The following is an 18,384-nucleotide window of genomic DNA, read 5'->3' as shown; positions in this document are numbered from 1 at the left end:
CTATATGCATCTCTCTCTGGGCTTCAGGTTAAACAGTGCCCTGAAACATGAGCAGATGTTTGCTGACCGTTTCCTTCCTGACGCTGAGGCCGCAGAGGCTTTAGGCCGAACCTGCTGGGAAGCTCTCATAACCCCAATCATACAGAGCATCACCATCTCAGGTAACTTCAGTTACCTAAACAAAGTCTGGTCCGATTTTCTTCTGGCCAAGTACCGCCCACTTAGACAGGAAGAGACCGTCTAAAAGTGACAAACCACTGTTTTTTTTGTTTTTTTTTCAATGCTGTTCAGGGAAGTGTTAAAGGTCCTGTTCTTCGTGATCCCATTTTTCAAACTTTAGTTAGTGTGTAATGTTGCTGTTAGAGCATAAATAATACCTGTAAAATGATAAAGCTCAAAGTTCAATGCCAAGCGAGATATTTTATTTAACAGAAGTTCCCTTTCAAAGCCTACAGCGAACGGCCGGTTTGGACTACATCTCTGTACATCCTGCTTTAATGACGTCAGTAGAGCAGTTTGTTGACTAACCTCCGCCCACAAGAATACGCGAAAAAGGGGGCGTGGTCTTGTTGCTCCCTCGTGGAGAAGAGGAAGTGTTGCGTTCGGTTCGGTTGCGTTTGTCGCCATGTCGTCCAGACGCTGTTATTTTCATCCCGGAGTCAAATCACCTTTGTTTGGTCTTCAGGGGCTGTAGTTTGAGCTCGTTCATCTCCCCGTTATGGTAAGAGGCGTGACCTTTCTGGGCAACGTGCCCTATGCTGCTGTCGAATCACAACACGGGAACCGCTGGCACAATCAGAACTCGTTACGTATTTCTAAAGGAGGGACTTCATAGAACAGGGAAATCTTTCAAGCCGTTTTGAGGACAGTGAAAACAGCGGTATACAGATAAGTAAATTGTGTGAAAAATACTGTTTTTTTACACATGAAACATGAACACATGTTATATTGCACACTGTAAACACAATCAAAGCTTCAAAAAAACACGAAAAACGGGACCTTTAATGTAAAATATATTGTACCACAATAACATATTGATGCTGAAAAAAGTTATTCAAATAATGGTCAATTGGTGCAATTTGACACATTTTACATTTTTACAGCATTTGTTTTGCTATGAAGCCCTTTTTTCGAAAAGCATAATGTGCTCTGGCTCGCAGTGTGTCATTGGTCAACCACTTGGAGTGTGTTTTGGAAATGTCACGACCCTTACCATAACCGCTAGATTCAACACACTAATAACGCAACTCAACCAGGCCTCACCCCTTTATTTTGCATATGCCTTGGATGAGAATTATTGAAATGAGGAATATTGTGACGTGTTTGTTCCCAGAAAAAAACTCAAGACTGCAATATCAGGCTTATCAGGGAATTCAGAAACGGTGCACACTGATATAAAAAATAACTCTCTTTGGAGTAGGCAGGGTACCCGCGGGATCTTAAAAAGTCTTAAATTCGCTGAAGTGTTGAGTTCTAGGTCTTAAATCATTTTAAACGGGTCTTAATTTTCCTACGTCCATGTAACGCTACCTCTTGCTCATTGAAATGCTCCCGCGGCGTTATATGCTCTCTTCACGTGCTATCGGAATTATCGTAAATACGAGTTTCCGAGGTAAAAATTGCACATGAACGCCCCCGCATTCTGAAACTTGAATGCAATGAGCTCGTAATCACGACTTCAGAAGCCGGAATTATCAAATTTCCGATAGCACGTGAAGGCAGCATTAGAGAGAGAGAGAGAGTGTGTGTGTTGTAGTTCGTTTTTTCGCTAGTGAGAGACCAACATGCATCTTATATTGCAGCCAATCAGCTTTCGTGTTATTGGTGCGAGGCTGTCTCGGATTGTACCACAGACACATCAAACGGGTTTTATTCTTCAGCTTCAGTTCTTCCAGTTCCACGATTGTGAAAGCGAAGGCGAATCTTTCTCACCTGCCATCTCGCATAATGACCAAATAAAAGTATGATATGCCCGATAGCACTAAAAAAAGAGTTTAAAAAGCGACGTAAACCTCGAATTCATTCGCTACTGCCACACGGACAGATGTCAGACTGGCTGCGGATTCTGTGCACGCGTTTGCTTCCTGTCAGCGCTCGCGCGAGTGAACCGAATCTAGGCGCATTCATAGATATCCATATCTATGGGCACATTACTGTAGGTCTTAAAGTGAAAGCAACCCAATATAGCCTAGCCTATACCCACTCCTGCCTTTGTCGTTAATATTAATCAAACAACAACAACGGGGAAAAACAAACAGTAGCCTACCTAAACTTAAAGCACTGTTTGTATCTGTATATTTAAGTTGTATTTATTTGTCCTATTGTCAAACAAGATTCATGCATTTTGTTTGTTTTATTGCCATGTGTTACTATTGTGCATCTGACATAATGATATGGTAAATGTGGCATCGCAATTTTGAAAAAAAAAAAAACTTCCACATTTCTGAAAATGACCACCACAAAATCAGTCATTTTGATCTCACAAAAAATGTATATAAATACACACACACTACCGGTCAAAAGTTTGAGAACGGTAAGATTTTTAAAATGTTTTTAAAGAAGTCTCTTCTGCTCACCAAGGCTGCATTTATTTGATCCAAAATACAGCAAAACATTATTATTGTGACATTTTTTTTTTACAATTTAAAATAACTATTTTATATTTCAATATATATATTTTAAAATGCAATTTATTTCTGTGATTCAAAGCTGAATTTCCAGCATCATTACTCCAGACTTTAGAGTCACATAATCCTTCAGAAATATTTTCTATTTCAGATAAATGCTGTTCTTTAGAACTTTTTATCCATCAAAGAATTCTAAAAAAAAACACACAACTTTACACAACTGTGTTCAACACTGATAATAATCATAAATGTTTGTTGATCATCAGACCCTCATATGAGAATGATTAGTGAAGGGTCATGTGACACTGAAGACTGGAGTAATGATGATAAATTCAGCTTTGATCACAGGAATAAATGACACTTTACTATATATTCACATAGAGAACTGTCACAACAGAACTGTCACAATATTACAGCTTTTTTGTATTTTTAATAACATAAATGCAGCATTGGTGATCAGAATGTAAAAACATAAAAAAATCTTACCGTTCTCCAACTTTTTTATTGTGAAAAAACGGCAAGTGAATTATAGGCTACTAGATGTTTTACACAAACTAAATGATATTCAAACGGCATCCAGACCCCGTCATGCTTCCATCCCGCAGAATGGTAGCACCATTTTCTTGTTTCTAGTTGCAGTGAGCAGAGCGTCAAAACAGCTGTGGATCACACAAGCACTCAGGATAGTTTGCGGTAATGTTATTTCAGCGCTCTATCCTCTAGTAGCTTTATCTAAAGCCAAACACGCTTCATTCAAGCCCTTTCAGCTCCGGGCACATTCATTCTTTCTCCAGACGCGCGCCACGTTAACGGAGCTTAACGCGCAATCACAACCACCCAATGTCATCGTCCATTGCAATGTTTCACTGTAGACATAATCTGATGCCAATATGGTAGACATCGCCCAACCTTACTTTGGAGTGACTTTGTGCTTTTGTAACTTTCCAGACCTTTTCCTATCCTCAAACAACATTACACTAAATAAAGTTGAAAATGTATAAAAGCACCCCTTTAAATTTCTTATCTTCTTCTTTATAACAGAGACTGCTACTCTCAGCCCTCTGTCTTGGTTGATGAATGAGTATTTAGAGAACTCTGAATCCTCCAAGAGGTGTAAGAACTCAGCCTCCATCTTCAACTCCCGTGTGCGGCGTCTCACTCATTTGCTTGTTCATGTGGACACCAGCACAGTTGATACAGAAGAGCTCAAACCTCCCATCAAATCCAGTGAGTGGCTACAAAACTACTGGAAAAACTACATTAGTTCCTTCTAGATAATTAACTGTCACTACTGTACTTTTATATGCATGAGACATATTTTGTATATTTGGTTGTCCTGTCTTGTAAGTCTTTTCTGGTAATCCAGTGAACAAGTGTGCTATTTTATTTAAACCACCTTTTGTAGATTGTGTTCAATGAAAGCTTCTGTATTTCAAGGTATTTTTCTTGTTTTCAGAAGGTATCAACAGAAGCAGAGATTTAAAGAGTAAGTAATAGTGTAGGAGCTAATGTTTTTTTCTTCTCTTTGACTTCATTTAATGTATTTTTCAGCACCCCATCCATCTGCTCAGCTCAACTTAAAACTAACCATGACAAAATGCCTTTTATTTTTATTTTTTACATTTATTTATTTTAAGTTCTGCTGTCTTTTATATGTGTTTTTGTTTTTTAATTCCTCTGGCTTTGATTGAAATTGCTGGTAGGGCTGCATAATTTGATAATCCACGCAAAATTGTTGTTTAAGACATCCAAGCAATAAATACATGAGATGTTTTTCAAATTGCGGATAGGAAGATATGAAGAAAAAAAGCATGAACTATAATGAAACGGCAGCTTTCATGTTCACACTTCGCAAATTAGAAATGCCCATTTTTCTCCAAAGTGAGTTTTGCCCAAACTTGAGTCCTTGTTACATGAACCAAACTCAGACCTCAAAATTCATCCCAGTGAAAATTAACCCAGTTGTCTTTGCATTCACATTAAAACAAAAACTTAAAGTTGATCTGTATTTGGTCCACATTATACTGTTTTTATTTTTTTATCTTTATCAAGTCCACTTAAATATAATTTAGTTGTAATATAATATTTAATTATTATTATTTAGTGTTTGCTTGGCCCCACTTTATATTAGGTGGCCTTAAGTACTATGTACTTGCATCAAAAAAATACAATGTACCTACCGTGTTCAAATTGTATTGCAAAATACTTTTGCTGATATTGAGGTGGGATACGGGTAGGGTTAGGGACAGGTGTGGTGATATGGGTAAGCTTTAGGGTAGGGTTAGGTGTAAGGGAAGTGTCAACTGTGTAATTACAAATGTAACTACAGAAATTAATTACAGATGTAATCACATGCAGGTGTTTTTTAAAATGTAAGTACAAAGTAAAAATATGTATGTACAGAATCAGTGCATTGTATCGGATGATTAATTAAAATGTTAGTACATAGTAGTTAAGGCCACCTAATATAAAGTGGGTCTGTTTGCTTTTTATTTTACAATGGATAACTGTTTTTTATTTTCTACAGAAATCGTTTTTCCTATTTTTAGTCGATTTATTAATACTCACAATCAGTGTTGGGGAAAGTTACTTTGAAAAGTAATGCATTACAATATTGCGTTACTCCCTTAAAAAGTAACTAATTGAGTTACTTAGTTACTTTTTAAGAAAAGTATTGCGTTATGTTACTTTTGCGTTACTTTTTCTCACCTGGGTTGGGCTTGTTTTTGTTTTATAACAAAAAAGTTACATTTTTGTGCAACGGTAAAGACCTCTTCATACCAAATTTGAAATAATAAGCCCCAGGCTGAGGTAAAAATGCTAATTCCTGCATGAACAGTAGAGGGCGCAGCTCTGGATAATGGTAGAATAGGATGCAGGAGAAAAAAGTTTTACCAATAAAAACTAAAAATCTAGTAATTTTCATCATCAAAGGTCAGCAACAAGACATTGGTAAATTAAATATAAAGGTAGATTATGCATAAAAATAGTTGTTTTATTTAACATTTAATTATTGGAGGTTTGCATAGTACTCTGATTTTGCATTTGACTGAATTTATTCATTTTGAGGAGTTCAGAATCTTTTTTGTGCAAGTGAGATAAATAAATGCTCACATTTAGTCTGGAACTACAATAACCATCATGTTTACACACAATGCCTCTGCGCTTATTTTTCTCAACATGGGGGCAGGAGAGCTGTCAGTCAAATTAATGTGAAAAAGTAACTCAGATATTTTGTTGTAAATTTGAAAAGTAATGCGTTACTTTACTAGTTACTTGTAAAAAGTAATTTTATTACGTAACTCAAGTTACTTGTAATGCGTTACCCCCAACACTGCTCACAATATTCCAAATCAGATGACATGCAGTCAACTCCTCCTTTTCTGCGGTCCAGTGTCATAACATTACATTAGATTTGTAGTTTGTAACGCAAACCAAACTTTCCACCTCTCCTGTTAGATATAAAGCGATCATTTTAAGAGCTGCTCTGAAACACTGTATCATCATGCTTAGAAAATGTGTTGTAGACAAAAACAAATGCACCCGTTCACTTTGAAGTACGCAACACATGCAAACTTAAGGTTTAATTAAACATCAGCCTTTTGCATTTTAAAAAATCACACACCCATATTATGATTTTGATTGTCACTACACACCAATTAATTGTGCAGCCTTACTTGCTGGCAGATTGCGTTTGCTGAGGTTTAATTGGTAGCAAATTTATGTGTGAACATGCTTTTGACATTTGCAGCAACTTGTCACGAGTATTTATGTGCTTTCATTGCGTTACAGATGGTAAAGAGGGAAAGAATAAGGAAACAAATGCAGTAAGCTCGTCCTCATCCTCTACCAAACCAAAAGTGAAGAATACTAGCAGCATCGCAGGCATTGCTCTGTGCTGGCAGGGTGTCGTACAGCGACAGGTAAGACATTTATTTTAACTTTGGGGAAATGTAGGATTGATATGGAGAAATGTGTTGAAAGGAGCTGCTACCCTTTTTTTTGTTGGATGAAAGAATTATCAAATTAATCAGAATACCTGAACATGCAAGTGACTATTCCTGCAAAAATGTATGGAGTTTACTGCAGATGTTTCGTGTTATTTGAATAAAAGATGTTGATGACCCTCTGTGTGTCTAAACCACGGATCTATATAGAGAACTCGATTGCTCATGACGTCATGAAAAGTGAAGCCGCTGTGCCGCCATATTAGTATTCCCTAGTAAACTCACGCGTTCTATTGAATCAATAGGAAATTATATGATTTTACTGAAAAATCATTGCCTAAGGAGACACCGTTTTATATCTGAAGTCTCCCTGTACATTCTTACAACACAAACGTCCTAAGCATGGTTATTCGTTTAAAGTCAGGAATTTCCCCTGCTGATTAAAAAGTTACGTTCATATTCATTATAGTAGTGATCATCAGCTCGGCAGACTGACGAGACACGTCAGCGTATGTATTACAAATATCAAAGCGCGCATTTTGAAATTAGAATAAAGATTTATGCCTTGTAACCTGAAATCGCATTGTACTGTTGTGTTTATGTATTTATGTTGTGCTGTGGTATTGCTTTTATTCATACAGTAGGCTAACTGCAAATGTTTCAACAATGATTTTGTTAACAGCGTGCGTTTTGAAGCAGTTAATGATTTAAACGATGATTAAATATTTAATTCAACAACATGGCATAATTTAAAACTTATATGGAATACTTATACTCATTTATATGTTATAACACTTGTATGGAAACTGTAAACGGCACAAATGTGAGCCGTCTTTAAGAGTCTGAAATATGTTACTTAATCAGGAAATAAAATACACACATCATAACTTATTCAGGCAGATAACGCTGACTGCTTTATTTCCGAGATTATGCATGGCAAACTTTGAATTGTAATACAATATAGTGCAATATAGAGGCTTGTATTAATATTGTATAAGCTATTTGAATCAATTTCTGCAGCTAAATACAGATATACGTTAATGTTTAATATTTCCCCCGTACTTGCATACATAAAGAAATTTATTTTTGTGTTAGTTCAGTTACGTTATGTGTCGGCAGTGTGCAGTAGACACACCCACATTAGCGATTTTAAAATGACTTATCCTCTCCGAAAAGATCATAAACATTATAGATAACATCTGAAGTAATTATTAATTTATGTACATATATCGTAAAATTAATCCTGTGAGACGGAGATGCTGCCTATTGTGTGATTTTTAGGTCAATGTTGTGGCCCTCTGTTGGATAGTAAGAATTGCAGTTTAGAACGTGATGAGTGATCCAGTCATTTATATAGATCAGTGGTCTAAACCTAAAATGAACTGTACTAATGCAGATCATGTCTATCAGTTCCTATAATTCTGGTGTCATTTTGTCTGGCTCTTTCCAGGTAAAGTGTTTCCTAGATTCGACGTGCAGCCTCTCTGACTTCGTAGAGCGTTACAGGGGAATGTTCCTACGGCTGAAGAATGCGATGGAGGAACTGTTTGGTCAGCACACAGCCTTTGTGCTCGCGCTCCGCCAGGGCTTTTCTGCTGCCTTGCTCCAGCTCTCCATTCTCACCGCTATGCATGTAAGTCAACAGGGAATACTTCATTGAAACCTGTCACGAAATGTAATGTTATTATTATTTTAAATGTATGCATGTAATTTATGTAAATGTATTTATTTAAATATATATATATATATATAATATATTGCATTTAACTCTTTCCCCGCCAGCGTTTTTAAAAACATGCCAGTCACCACCAGCGTTTTTTATCATTTTCACAAAAATGTCATGGCCCCCAGAATATTTTATATGAATATCTGAACATGCAATATATCAAAAGAAAGTTTTATTCTAGCTTCATGCATTATTTTTTATCAACATTAACAGAAATGTGATTCTCAGCTTTTTGCTCAAAGACTACATCTGGATCGGATCCAGAACAATGATAAAAACACAGATGGAGAAGATCAAGTCCATCAACACCCTTAAGGCCGCGTGTCCACCAAATCGTTTTTCACGCGGCTGTCTGGCGTATTCAATTGTTTTCAATGGGAGCGGCGCGTTTTTAGAACGCCATGAGCGTAACGAGGCGCTGAGCGACTATTTCACGCTCTAGCGCTGATCGTTTGGCTTTTTTTTTTTTCTGGTGGCCGAGAGTTGAAGAATGTTCAACTTTGAGTAAAACGCAGCGCTCATCGTTGTCACTTTTCACCCAGCCATCCAATCACAGTGGAGGAGGGGCGGGACAAATACAACACCGACCAACCGCCACATTCTGCGTGTACAACGTCAACAGATGAAAACAAGCAGTATAATAACGGAACAAAATAATTCAAAACAAGAGCCAGAGGAAATACTTTACATTGTATCAGCATTTTATATAGAATCAATACAGAAACAAACTATCTGTGAAATGAGATGCTAGTAACACTTCCGCGGATATTCTGTATCATAAGCAAAGAGTCTCAACTGACAAAAGCCAAAACGCTCTCAAGCGCCCACAGCGACACGTTTTCAGCAGAGCACCTAGCGTTTTCAGCCAGCTTAAAGGGTAACTAAACCCCTGCTCAGAGCTTAACTCCACCCACTGGCAATTTTCAAAAAATGCTGGAAAAGTGGGCAGAGCCCGGCGGACACAGAGGGGACAAACCGAGGGCGGGGCTGAGCGGAGGGCGTGCACCTGAGACCCGCAGTGACGGATTGATTGACAGCTGTCAGACTCGCGAGTCGCAAAGATGGAGAATGACTGGAGTGACGCCAGCTTTGCAACAGAGCGGTCATTCTCCTACCTTCACCTGAAGTGGAGGAGGGTGGATTGTCTGTAGACACAAACCCGGAGCCTTATCAATGCGAGCCGCTGCTCAAACTGCGTTAACTCCCGATGCAGACGATGCTAGTGAAGCAGCCGCGCAAGAGAACTGACCTAATCTAGCTGCGTCCGTGGCAACCACTTGCGTGTCAGGGTTTGAAAGCGCGTCTCATGTATGAAAATTATCTGTACACATGACGGGCGGCAATAATATCGCAAGAAAAGCCTGACGTGTACTGACAACAGCATTATTTAACCGTATTTTCTTCAATACAATGTTAAAGCAAGTGTCAAGTCAGTTTCATTCATAATGTTTCTACTTCATGTAACACAGTTCATACTGGAGTGAAGCCGTTCTCCTCATGTGATTGGGGGAAACATTTCTGAGGGCGTGGTGAGCTCGTGTCAGGGGCGCGGATAGTGAGCCGTTGGAGGTACCATCCTACGTCACGATGTACCACAACGTCCAATAGGAAAATTCAACTGCAGTAGCCACCGTTCAACCTTAAGAGGGCAGCACTTTGGCGGTTTTACACCATATTTTATAGAATTAAAACACTTTATACTCAAATGTCAAAACATTTACTCGAATCAATGAACAGCATTAATAAAGCCCCAGTATTACAGATCATTAACTAAAAAAAGTTGGTTTAGGGTTTAGTTACCCTTTAAAATGCTTTGGTAGACACACGGCCTAATGCTTGCACAGTCCTAGAGCTCGTCCTGGGTGGACATTTCATTCAATAACACTAGGCAGTTTTGATTTATATGCTCTTTAATGTTGATGATGGCGTTATTTTACACATGCATTGCATACATATGATATTGCTTGTATTTGCTTCTTCTTTACCTGTGTTTTGATCAGGATATTCAGTAATCTTTCAGAAGATGCGTAATTGCGCCCCCTACAGTATAACAGTGAAAACACGGAAAGCTGTACATTTCTGTCAATGGCGGAGAAAGAGTTAATATATTTTTTTTATATTAAAGTTTTTTTAGGACCATTTAAGATGTTTTTTATTGCAATGAGAATTTGAATGTATTTTAATTTAATTTATTTATTTAATAACTCACTTGAAGGTAAGTGAACGGTTTGCGCAGTACATCGACAAGATGATCCAGGAAAGTGGAGTGGACTCTGGGAGTGTGGACACCTTGAACCAGCTTCAGCAGTTCCTGGAGCCCATGCTGTTCCTGTCCGGTTTGGAGCTGGCCAACACCTTTGAGCATTTTTACAGGTGTGAGAACAGCTGCTGCTAACTAGGGCTGAGCGATATTGCTAAAACAATTATCTAAATATTCTTCTAACTTTTTTATAATATTTGATATATTAATCATTTTACCCCCCAAACATCTGAACTATTTTATCTGTCAAACAGCCGTTGTTGACCAATATTGTGGCTCAAGAAAATTTCTCTGGGAAAATGCAGGCTAGTATTATGGTTCTGTCCACCCCTTTTTTCACGTTGTACATTTTTTCCTCTGTGTTCAGGTACTATCTGGGTGATCGGTTGTTGGGTCAGGGGAAGGTGTGGTTAGAGAGCGCCGTGGTTGAGCAGATTGGCACCTGCTTTCCAAACCGCTTTCCACAGCAGATGCTGACCAACCTGATCGAATCTGAGGAGCTTCAACAGGAGTTTCATCTTTACCGTCTTCAGCAGCTGGACAAAAATCTGGAGGACTTTGAGGAGGTGACTATTAAAATAATCTTATGCAATCTGCAAATATTATATCGCTGGCTAAGAGAATCCGTGTCAGATTGTGATATGATGAAACTGCTACGGCAGTGGGGAATATGCATGGGAATTAATTTGCATTCTTTTATTGTTTTGTTTAGTTTTTTTTTTTTTTTTTTACATAAAACCTACCCCTTTGAGATGGTGATACAAATGTGGACATTCAAGAATTACAGTGGGCTTAAACAGCTAGGCCTTTTACAGCACATTTAGTTCACAAACAACTAACCGTCGTGACCTACATATGATTTTCATTCACAATAATCAATCCTAAAATTCAGCATTAGCTTAGCATTACATTTTTGCGTCATCATTCGCTCGTACACTCAAGTTCATAGGATCTCTAGTTCTTGGATCATTTTGAGTCAGACTTGTGAATCCAGTGAATTGTTAGCTCTGACCGGATCATTTGAATCAGTGTGTTGTTGACTTGAGAAAAGCTGCAATCGGATCAGTCCAATTTGCGAATGAATCATTCAGTGTGATTTGCTAACCAATTTAACAGATTCATTGAAAAGAATCAGCTCGTTCACAAATTGGACACAACTATTGCGTCTAGGAGCAGGTGACAATTTCATCCGTTCAAAATGGAAACGAGGAAATGTAGTGGAGTAAAAAGTATGATTTTATGCTTTGGAATGTATTGAAGTAAAAGTTTCTCAAAATAATAACACTGGTCAAATACAGATACTTGAAAAAGGTACTTTAAAGTGATAGTTCACCCAAAAATTTAAATTGACATCATTTACTCTCCCTTTAAGTTTTTCGAAACATGTATGAATTTCTTTGTTCTGCTGAACACAAAACAAGATATTTTGAAGAATGTCAGTAACCAAACAGTTGATGGACCCCATTGACTTCCATAGTATTTTTTTCCCTACTATGGAAGTCAATGCATCAACTGTTTAGGTCCCCGTATTCTTCAAAATATCTTGTTTTGTGTTCGGCAGAACAAAGAAATTCATACATGTTTGGAAAAACTTAAAGGGTTAGTTCACCCAAAAATGAAAATTCTGTCATTAATTACTTACCCTCATGTCGTTCGACACCCGTAAGACCTCCGTTCATCTTCGGAACACAAATAAAGATATTTTAGTTGAAATCTGATGGCTCTGAAAGGCCTCCATTGGCACAATGCACGGTTCACTCTCAAGACCTTTAAAAGGTACTAAAGACGTCGTTACAAAGTCCATCTCACTACAGTGGTTCTACAATAACTTTATGAATCGGCGAGAATAGTTTTTGTGCGCAAAAAAACCCTAAATAACGACTTATATAGTGATGAAGATTTCAAAACACAGCCTCATGAAGCTTCGAAGCGTTATGAATCAGTGAGTCGATTCAGCAGTTTGAATCGCCAAATTTCAGCAGTTTGGCGGTTTGACACGCGATTCGAATCATGATTCGACTCACTGATTCATAACGCTTCGAAGCTTCATGATGCCGTGTTTTGAAATCGTCATCACTATATAAGTCGTTATTTAGGGTTTTTTTGCGCACAAAAACTATTCTCGTCACTCCATAAAGTTATTGTAGAACCACTGTAGTGAGATGGACTTTGTAACGACGTCTTTAGTACCTTTTAAGGGTCTTGAGAGTGAACCGTGCATTGTGCCAATGGAGGCCTTTCAGAGCCATCAGATTTCAACTAAAATATCTTAATTTGTGTTCTGAAGATGAAGGGAGGTCTTACGGGTGTCCAACGACATGAGGGTAAGTAATTAATGACAGAATTTTCATTTTTGTGTGAACTATCACTTCAAGTACAGTAAAGAAGTAAAAAATACTTTTAGTCCACAACTGCCTGCCTGTAACTTTTTTTATAATAATCATGAAGACATTGATTATCTTGTTCAGGTGTGTCATTGGAGCTAAACTCTGCAGGAGAGTTGCCCATCCCTGTTGAAGAATTACTTGGTCCTTTTTAAATGATAACAGTGCCTTTTGTTCTTCATTATGTTTTGATCAGATGATGGATGAAGATGTGTCTGAACCCGATGAAGAGAGTGACGTGAAAGTGTTGGTGTTGTCCCCACGTTGCTGGGTTGTGTCTGCTCCTTGCTACCTCGAGGACCCCAGCAAACACTTCCCTGCTCAACTCTGCAATTATCTGGCTGAATTCACAGAGTTTTACACCAACGGTTAGTTGAAATTAGGGATGCACCGAATCCAGATTTTTGGTGTTCGGCCGAATACCGAATCCGCTGGTTACGATTCTGCCGAATCTGAAACTGAATACCAATTCTTACTCCCATCCTCAGTCCATTATCACAGTAAGCACATTAATGAAGTAAACCATGTCCACAGCAGTGTAGGGATGCTCATATTGACCGTTTAACCTTTAACCAAAAGTAAGAACTTTGACCGATTAATACTATCAGTTAAACGGTTTAAATGTTTTTTAACGCTTTTTTGTTTGTTTGTTTGCTGCATGGTTAAAGAAAAATATGCTGTATTTGTTCACTCACGGAGCGCGTCGACACATGCAACCACATGTCTAAACCAGATATATATTTCGCAAAATGAAGCACTGGGAAAGAAGAAGCCTACGCTGCCCTACAAAGGCTAAGTGCAGTAACTACGCAAACACTGAAACTGAGAAAAATGGCTTTAAAGTTTTTACACCAGCCAGTCAAACATGTTGTGGGTAGATTAGTGGTAATGCATTCATGTATTGCCTTCTTAGGAAGAAATTTTTAATAGATAAAAACCATGACCACCGATGTGATCTTTGACCCCCAAAATGCAGATACTGCACTCTGCCTTTGGATGACCTTAAACAACTAAAACACTATTGCAAAGGCAAAGTGCAGTATCTACAAACTAAATGTGTTCATCCAACTTTTTTCATGCTTCTTAATACATGTTTATAGTAATAATAAACTTTATATAATACATAATTTTCATTTTCGGTTGAACTATCCCTTTAATATGGCCATACATCATTTCCTAGAATTAGAGGTTAGAGAGTAAGTTAACTTACGTATTTCTTCTCCCTTTACCCTAACTTCTAAGCTATTCTCAAACATGTACATTTCCTATTTATGCTATCTACACCCTTGAAGCTATAATTCATAATTAAAATATAATTATTATGTATTCTTAGCTAGCCTATCTGTGAAATCCAAAAAACTGATTGGCACTTTTTTTTTGTATATTAAGTAGCCTACGAAATTAGTGCGTGAAAATAGAGTACTTTCAGTACATTATGCAAGTGTACTTTTTCTCCTAGTGTGCTTGCTGTCGGCCGGCTGTGCTCGTCCGGTTGTCACCTGCTGACTGGCGCCGCTAACTTTTAGAGTAAATTTGTCTAACAAGATAACTTTACCAGACCCAGCTAACTTTTGAAGGAGTAACCCCTGTCAATACAATTGGATTAGCTGCCTGAAACAGAGAGATGTCCGAATCAACAAACACCAACGTGATTAAATCGGATTATCTTTACGTTGTCGGAGGATATTGCCTTTAATAGAGCAGCACAGGTAAGTCAAAATTTGCTAGCGGCTGGCTAGTCATTGTTAACTGATTATAAAGCTGTCAGTTGCCTTACTATGAGTTATTATTTTGCTATCTTCCTTACCAGTCTTTGAATATTTGCGTTTTAACGCGAGTTCAACCATCATATGGCTGCGGGATTGTTTCTGTGTTACGATCGGGGCAAACCGCATACATTACAATCCCCATCATGACAAGGCTGAAACCGCAGTATCTGCTGTGTCAAAAACGGGGAAACAAAGCTAGAACGCAGTAACATCACTTACTGCGGTTTGCCTTGGTATTGGCTTGGATTTTGTAGTTACTGCAATTTTGACATGCTCGTTTCTCTAAAACTGGACAAGTTTGCTGGTTCAATTTTTGTCACAAGACAGAACAGATGTCACAAAGCCCATTTCAAGTCTTAACTCAATTTTGACCAAATGTGTAGTTACTGCGCTTTGGCTTTGGACGGCAGTACTGTGTGGGACCATTTCGACAGAAAGGGCGACAAAGTTACTTGCAAAATATGCTATGCGACATTAAAATACAGCAGTACTACAAGCTCCTGTCCTGAGGCGTTATCTCTGTATTCCCGGGGCACCAGTGCCATCTGAAGCCTTGTTTAAGGCTTTTCGTAGTGTGGTTTTGGTCAAGTTTACTTTAGTAAACATTGTCACGCATGTTCTTCTTGCCGCTGTTTCCTAATGGTTTATAGAATAATTACCCTGAGTCACACAACGGGGAGCGCAGAAGGCACGCACGCAATCAGCAGAGGCTCGTGCTGCGGAGACAGACGAAAGTATAAACAAGCCTTGAGAGGGTGTTTTCTGCCGCGAGTTTAACTGTCAACAGGCTGCGCTCCAGACTAACCCACATCACGTAGACATGTTACTTTTTAAAATAAAATAAAAAAACATACAAGGTGTGGATTGAGGTAGGCCTGCTATTTTTATTTGACAAAACTATTCCGGTTCTTCAAGCTTCAAACGGATTCAGTGTATTTTCGTTTAGTCATCTTAATTTGGTAATTATTTAAGTGAAAAATATTTAGTGTAGGCCTATTTATTTTATTATTTTTATTTATGTCATCTGATCTGTTTGCTGCTGTTTGCACACTAAAATAAACCAGTGAAAAAAGTGTCTTTTTAAGGGGTCACAGACACTTGTCTATCGTATTTTTATTTAATGGCAATTCAATATTATAATCTTATCAGTTAACGGTTAATAATCGAATAATGAGCAGCGGTTGTCGTTGGGAAAATTAACCGAATGAGCATCCCTACAACAGTGTATTTTTAATTTAATTAAATTTTAATTAAGAATAGGCAACATTATTCCAGGATGACTGCCCTTCCTTTGCCGTACCTGAAGTTGCTGAATTTTGGCTGCTGTCTGTAGATTCCCTCATGCACAACTCGTATTCTTTCGGATGTTTCAAACGCAAATGTTTTTACAGCGGCTATTGTTTAGGGTCCTTGCCACCACGAGACAAATCGGCATTGCAAATTGAACATGTAGCTCGACTTGAATCGCCTTATTTTGACTGAAAGTACTGCCAGACAACACGTTTTTTGTTCATGAGTTCCATTTTCACTTTCTCACAGCCTACTGGATGTACCTAGTAAATACCTTCCCATAATCAACGGCGCCGTCATTACGTCGACCAGCGAGCGTAGTGCAAGCCTAGGGTTCGGTTCTGTGGAAAAAAATTCAAAGTTTCGGCAGAAACCGAACCACGTCAAAAAGTCCAATATTCGGCCAAACCTGAATCCTGGATTCAGTGCATCTCTAGTTGAAATTCCACTGCACTGATATGTAATCTCTTGCAATGCACATGATACAGTTGGTAAGACATACTTAATCTGTATGCGTGTCCTGTAGGTCAGCGCATGTATAGCTTGACCCACAGTAAGCCACGCCGGCTGCAGTGGACGTGGCTCGGCCATGCAGAGCTTCAGTATGGCTCCTGCACTCTCTACGTCTCCACACTGCAGATGTACATTCTGCTACAGTTCAACCAACACGAGGTATTCTTTCAAGATCAATGCAAACCTGGGCATGATATGAATCTTAATATGAACTAGTTTAAGAAGTGTTCACTTCCTTGCTGTTCTACAGGATGTGAGTGTGGAGATGCTGCAGCAGGCCACGGGTCTCTCCCCTGCTATGCTGAGCCATGCCCTCAAACCGCTCACTGCAGAGGAGGGGGTTCTCACTCACACCGACTGTAGCCAGGACCCCATGAAAGGTGAGAACACCTCAACAAAATGAGAAGACGCATTGAAAAAAAAATCCTCCCTTCGATTTGTCTTGCTTAGAATACAATAGTGGAAATATGTTAGGAATCATATACACTACTGGTCAAAAGTATAGGAATAATTATTTTTGAAAAAAGTCTCTTATTCTCACCAAGGCTGCATTTATTTGATAAAACAATACAGTAAAAACATTAATATTGTGAAATATTATTAGAGTTTAAAATAACAGTTTTCCATTTTAATATGTTTAAAAATGTAAAAAAATTCCTGTGATGTCAAAGCATCCAATTTGAAGCTCAATAATAATATAATATAATAATCAATAATAGTTAGGCTTCAAATCAGCATATTAGATTGTGATGCTGAGGACTGGAGAATGATGCTGAAAATTTAACTGTCTATATAATTCTAATATTATTTATTAACCATAATATTAATAGAAAACAGTTATTTGGTAGCACTACACTACAAGTCTCATTTATTAATGTTTTAAAGTGTTACTTCAGCGATTTAGCATTAAGCTTTGTATCAGTAGAAACCTGGTAGTAGATTCGAATGATCGTGCTTCCCCCTGGGATGAAAGATTTATGTATTTTTTGTCTGGAAAAAAGACTCAGATGATGTAAAATGACAATATTTGAGACATCTGAGTCTTTTTTGGCCAGAGGCTAGAGACTACAGCCTGTAGTAAGAGCTAGTTCCGCATGTTTTCAACCCGCCCATAGGGGAGGGATCTCACTTACAGAATGTAAATGTGCACAGCAGCTCGGCCATTCATTACGGAGCTGTGCGGAGTGTTATGAACTTCAGTTGTTTCTTGAAGTATGGAGACCAGGAGACGTCGGGATCAAACAGAAGTAATTCTTTTAATGAGAACTCTGTGCTGCAGGTCGCCCGAAAACAGTCTGATTTGAACAGTACAAAATAAGGCAATTTATCTATATGTTAGGGGGAGGGATTATACAGCAGAGGAGGAGACATTCAAACAAAGGAATGCATATGTTGTGTAGATAAAGGACACACCCTACATATCTGTGTCCCTCGTCCAGATTCAATCAGCATAACAGTGCCATTCAACTGCATAGATGCTAATCCAATCACTCAGGCAGTATTGCTCTAAACTTGTCATGATGAATGTCTCAACCACTTACACAGCCTGAAATAATCTCCTTAGAATTTCCTCAAGTTTACTTCAAAATGTAAAACACAAATATAGATAATGTTTTCAGTTATATTCTATTACATTTGAACCTAGATATAACAATGTATAAATTTGTAATCTTACAGGAGCAAAGCGAGTGTTCTCAATGAATTCCTATGAAAGTTAAGCTTCCATAGGCATGAACTGAAAACACGCCAGACTGGACACGCACTGTGAATGACAGCTCTGTTGACAACTATGCGTTGCTTCGTTGCTCTGATTGGTTGTAGGTCTATCCAATTGAGTGCAGAGGCATGTTCTTTCTTGGTTTGGTTGA

General features: G+C 38.3%; 1 protein-coding gene across 8 annotated transcripts in view; it reads left to right on the top strand.

Moving 5' to 3' along the window:
* Positions 1-18,384, top strand: part of cul9 (cullin 9) — an 89,161-nt gene that overhangs the window by 54,060 nt on the left and 16,717 nt on the right. For 5 of the 8 annotated variants that reach the window (XR_013818448.1, XM_079842930.1, XM_079842929.1 and 2 more), the window contains 10 exons: positions 28-161; positions 3,669-3,854; positions 4,084-4,113; positions 6,420-6,550; positions 8,025-8,207; positions 10,516-10,673; positions 10,928-11,126; positions 13,141-13,312; positions 16,530-16,675; positions 16,767-16,896. Coding sequence is in view for 7 of the 8 variants with exons in the window: in XM_079842930.1 (XP_079699056.1) it covers positions 28-161; positions 3,669-3,854; positions 4,084-4,113; positions 6,420-6,550; positions 8,025-8,207; positions 10,516-10,673; positions 10,928-11,126; positions 13,141-13,312; positions 16,530-16,675; positions 16,767-16,896 (1,469 nt within the window). In the remaining variant the exon portion in view is untranslated. The remainder of the gene's footprint in view (positions 1-27; positions 162-3,668; positions 3,855-4,083; positions 4,114-6,419; positions 6,551-8,024; positions 8,208-10,515; positions 10,674-10,927; positions 11,127-13,140; positions 13,313-16,529; positions 16,676-16,766; positions 16,897-18,384) is intronic. The other 3 variants (XM_079842932.1, XM_079842931.1, XM_079842928.1) reach the window with 1 other exon arrangement.

The sequence above is a fragment of the Gobio gobio genome, assembly GCF_949357685.1.
Source record: "Gobio gobio genome assembly, chromosome: 18".
NCBI lineage: Eukaryota > Metazoa > Chordata > Actinopteri > Cypriniformes > Gobionidae > Gobio > Gobio gobio.
This window is presented reverse-complemented; position numbering and strand designations above follow the sequence as displayed.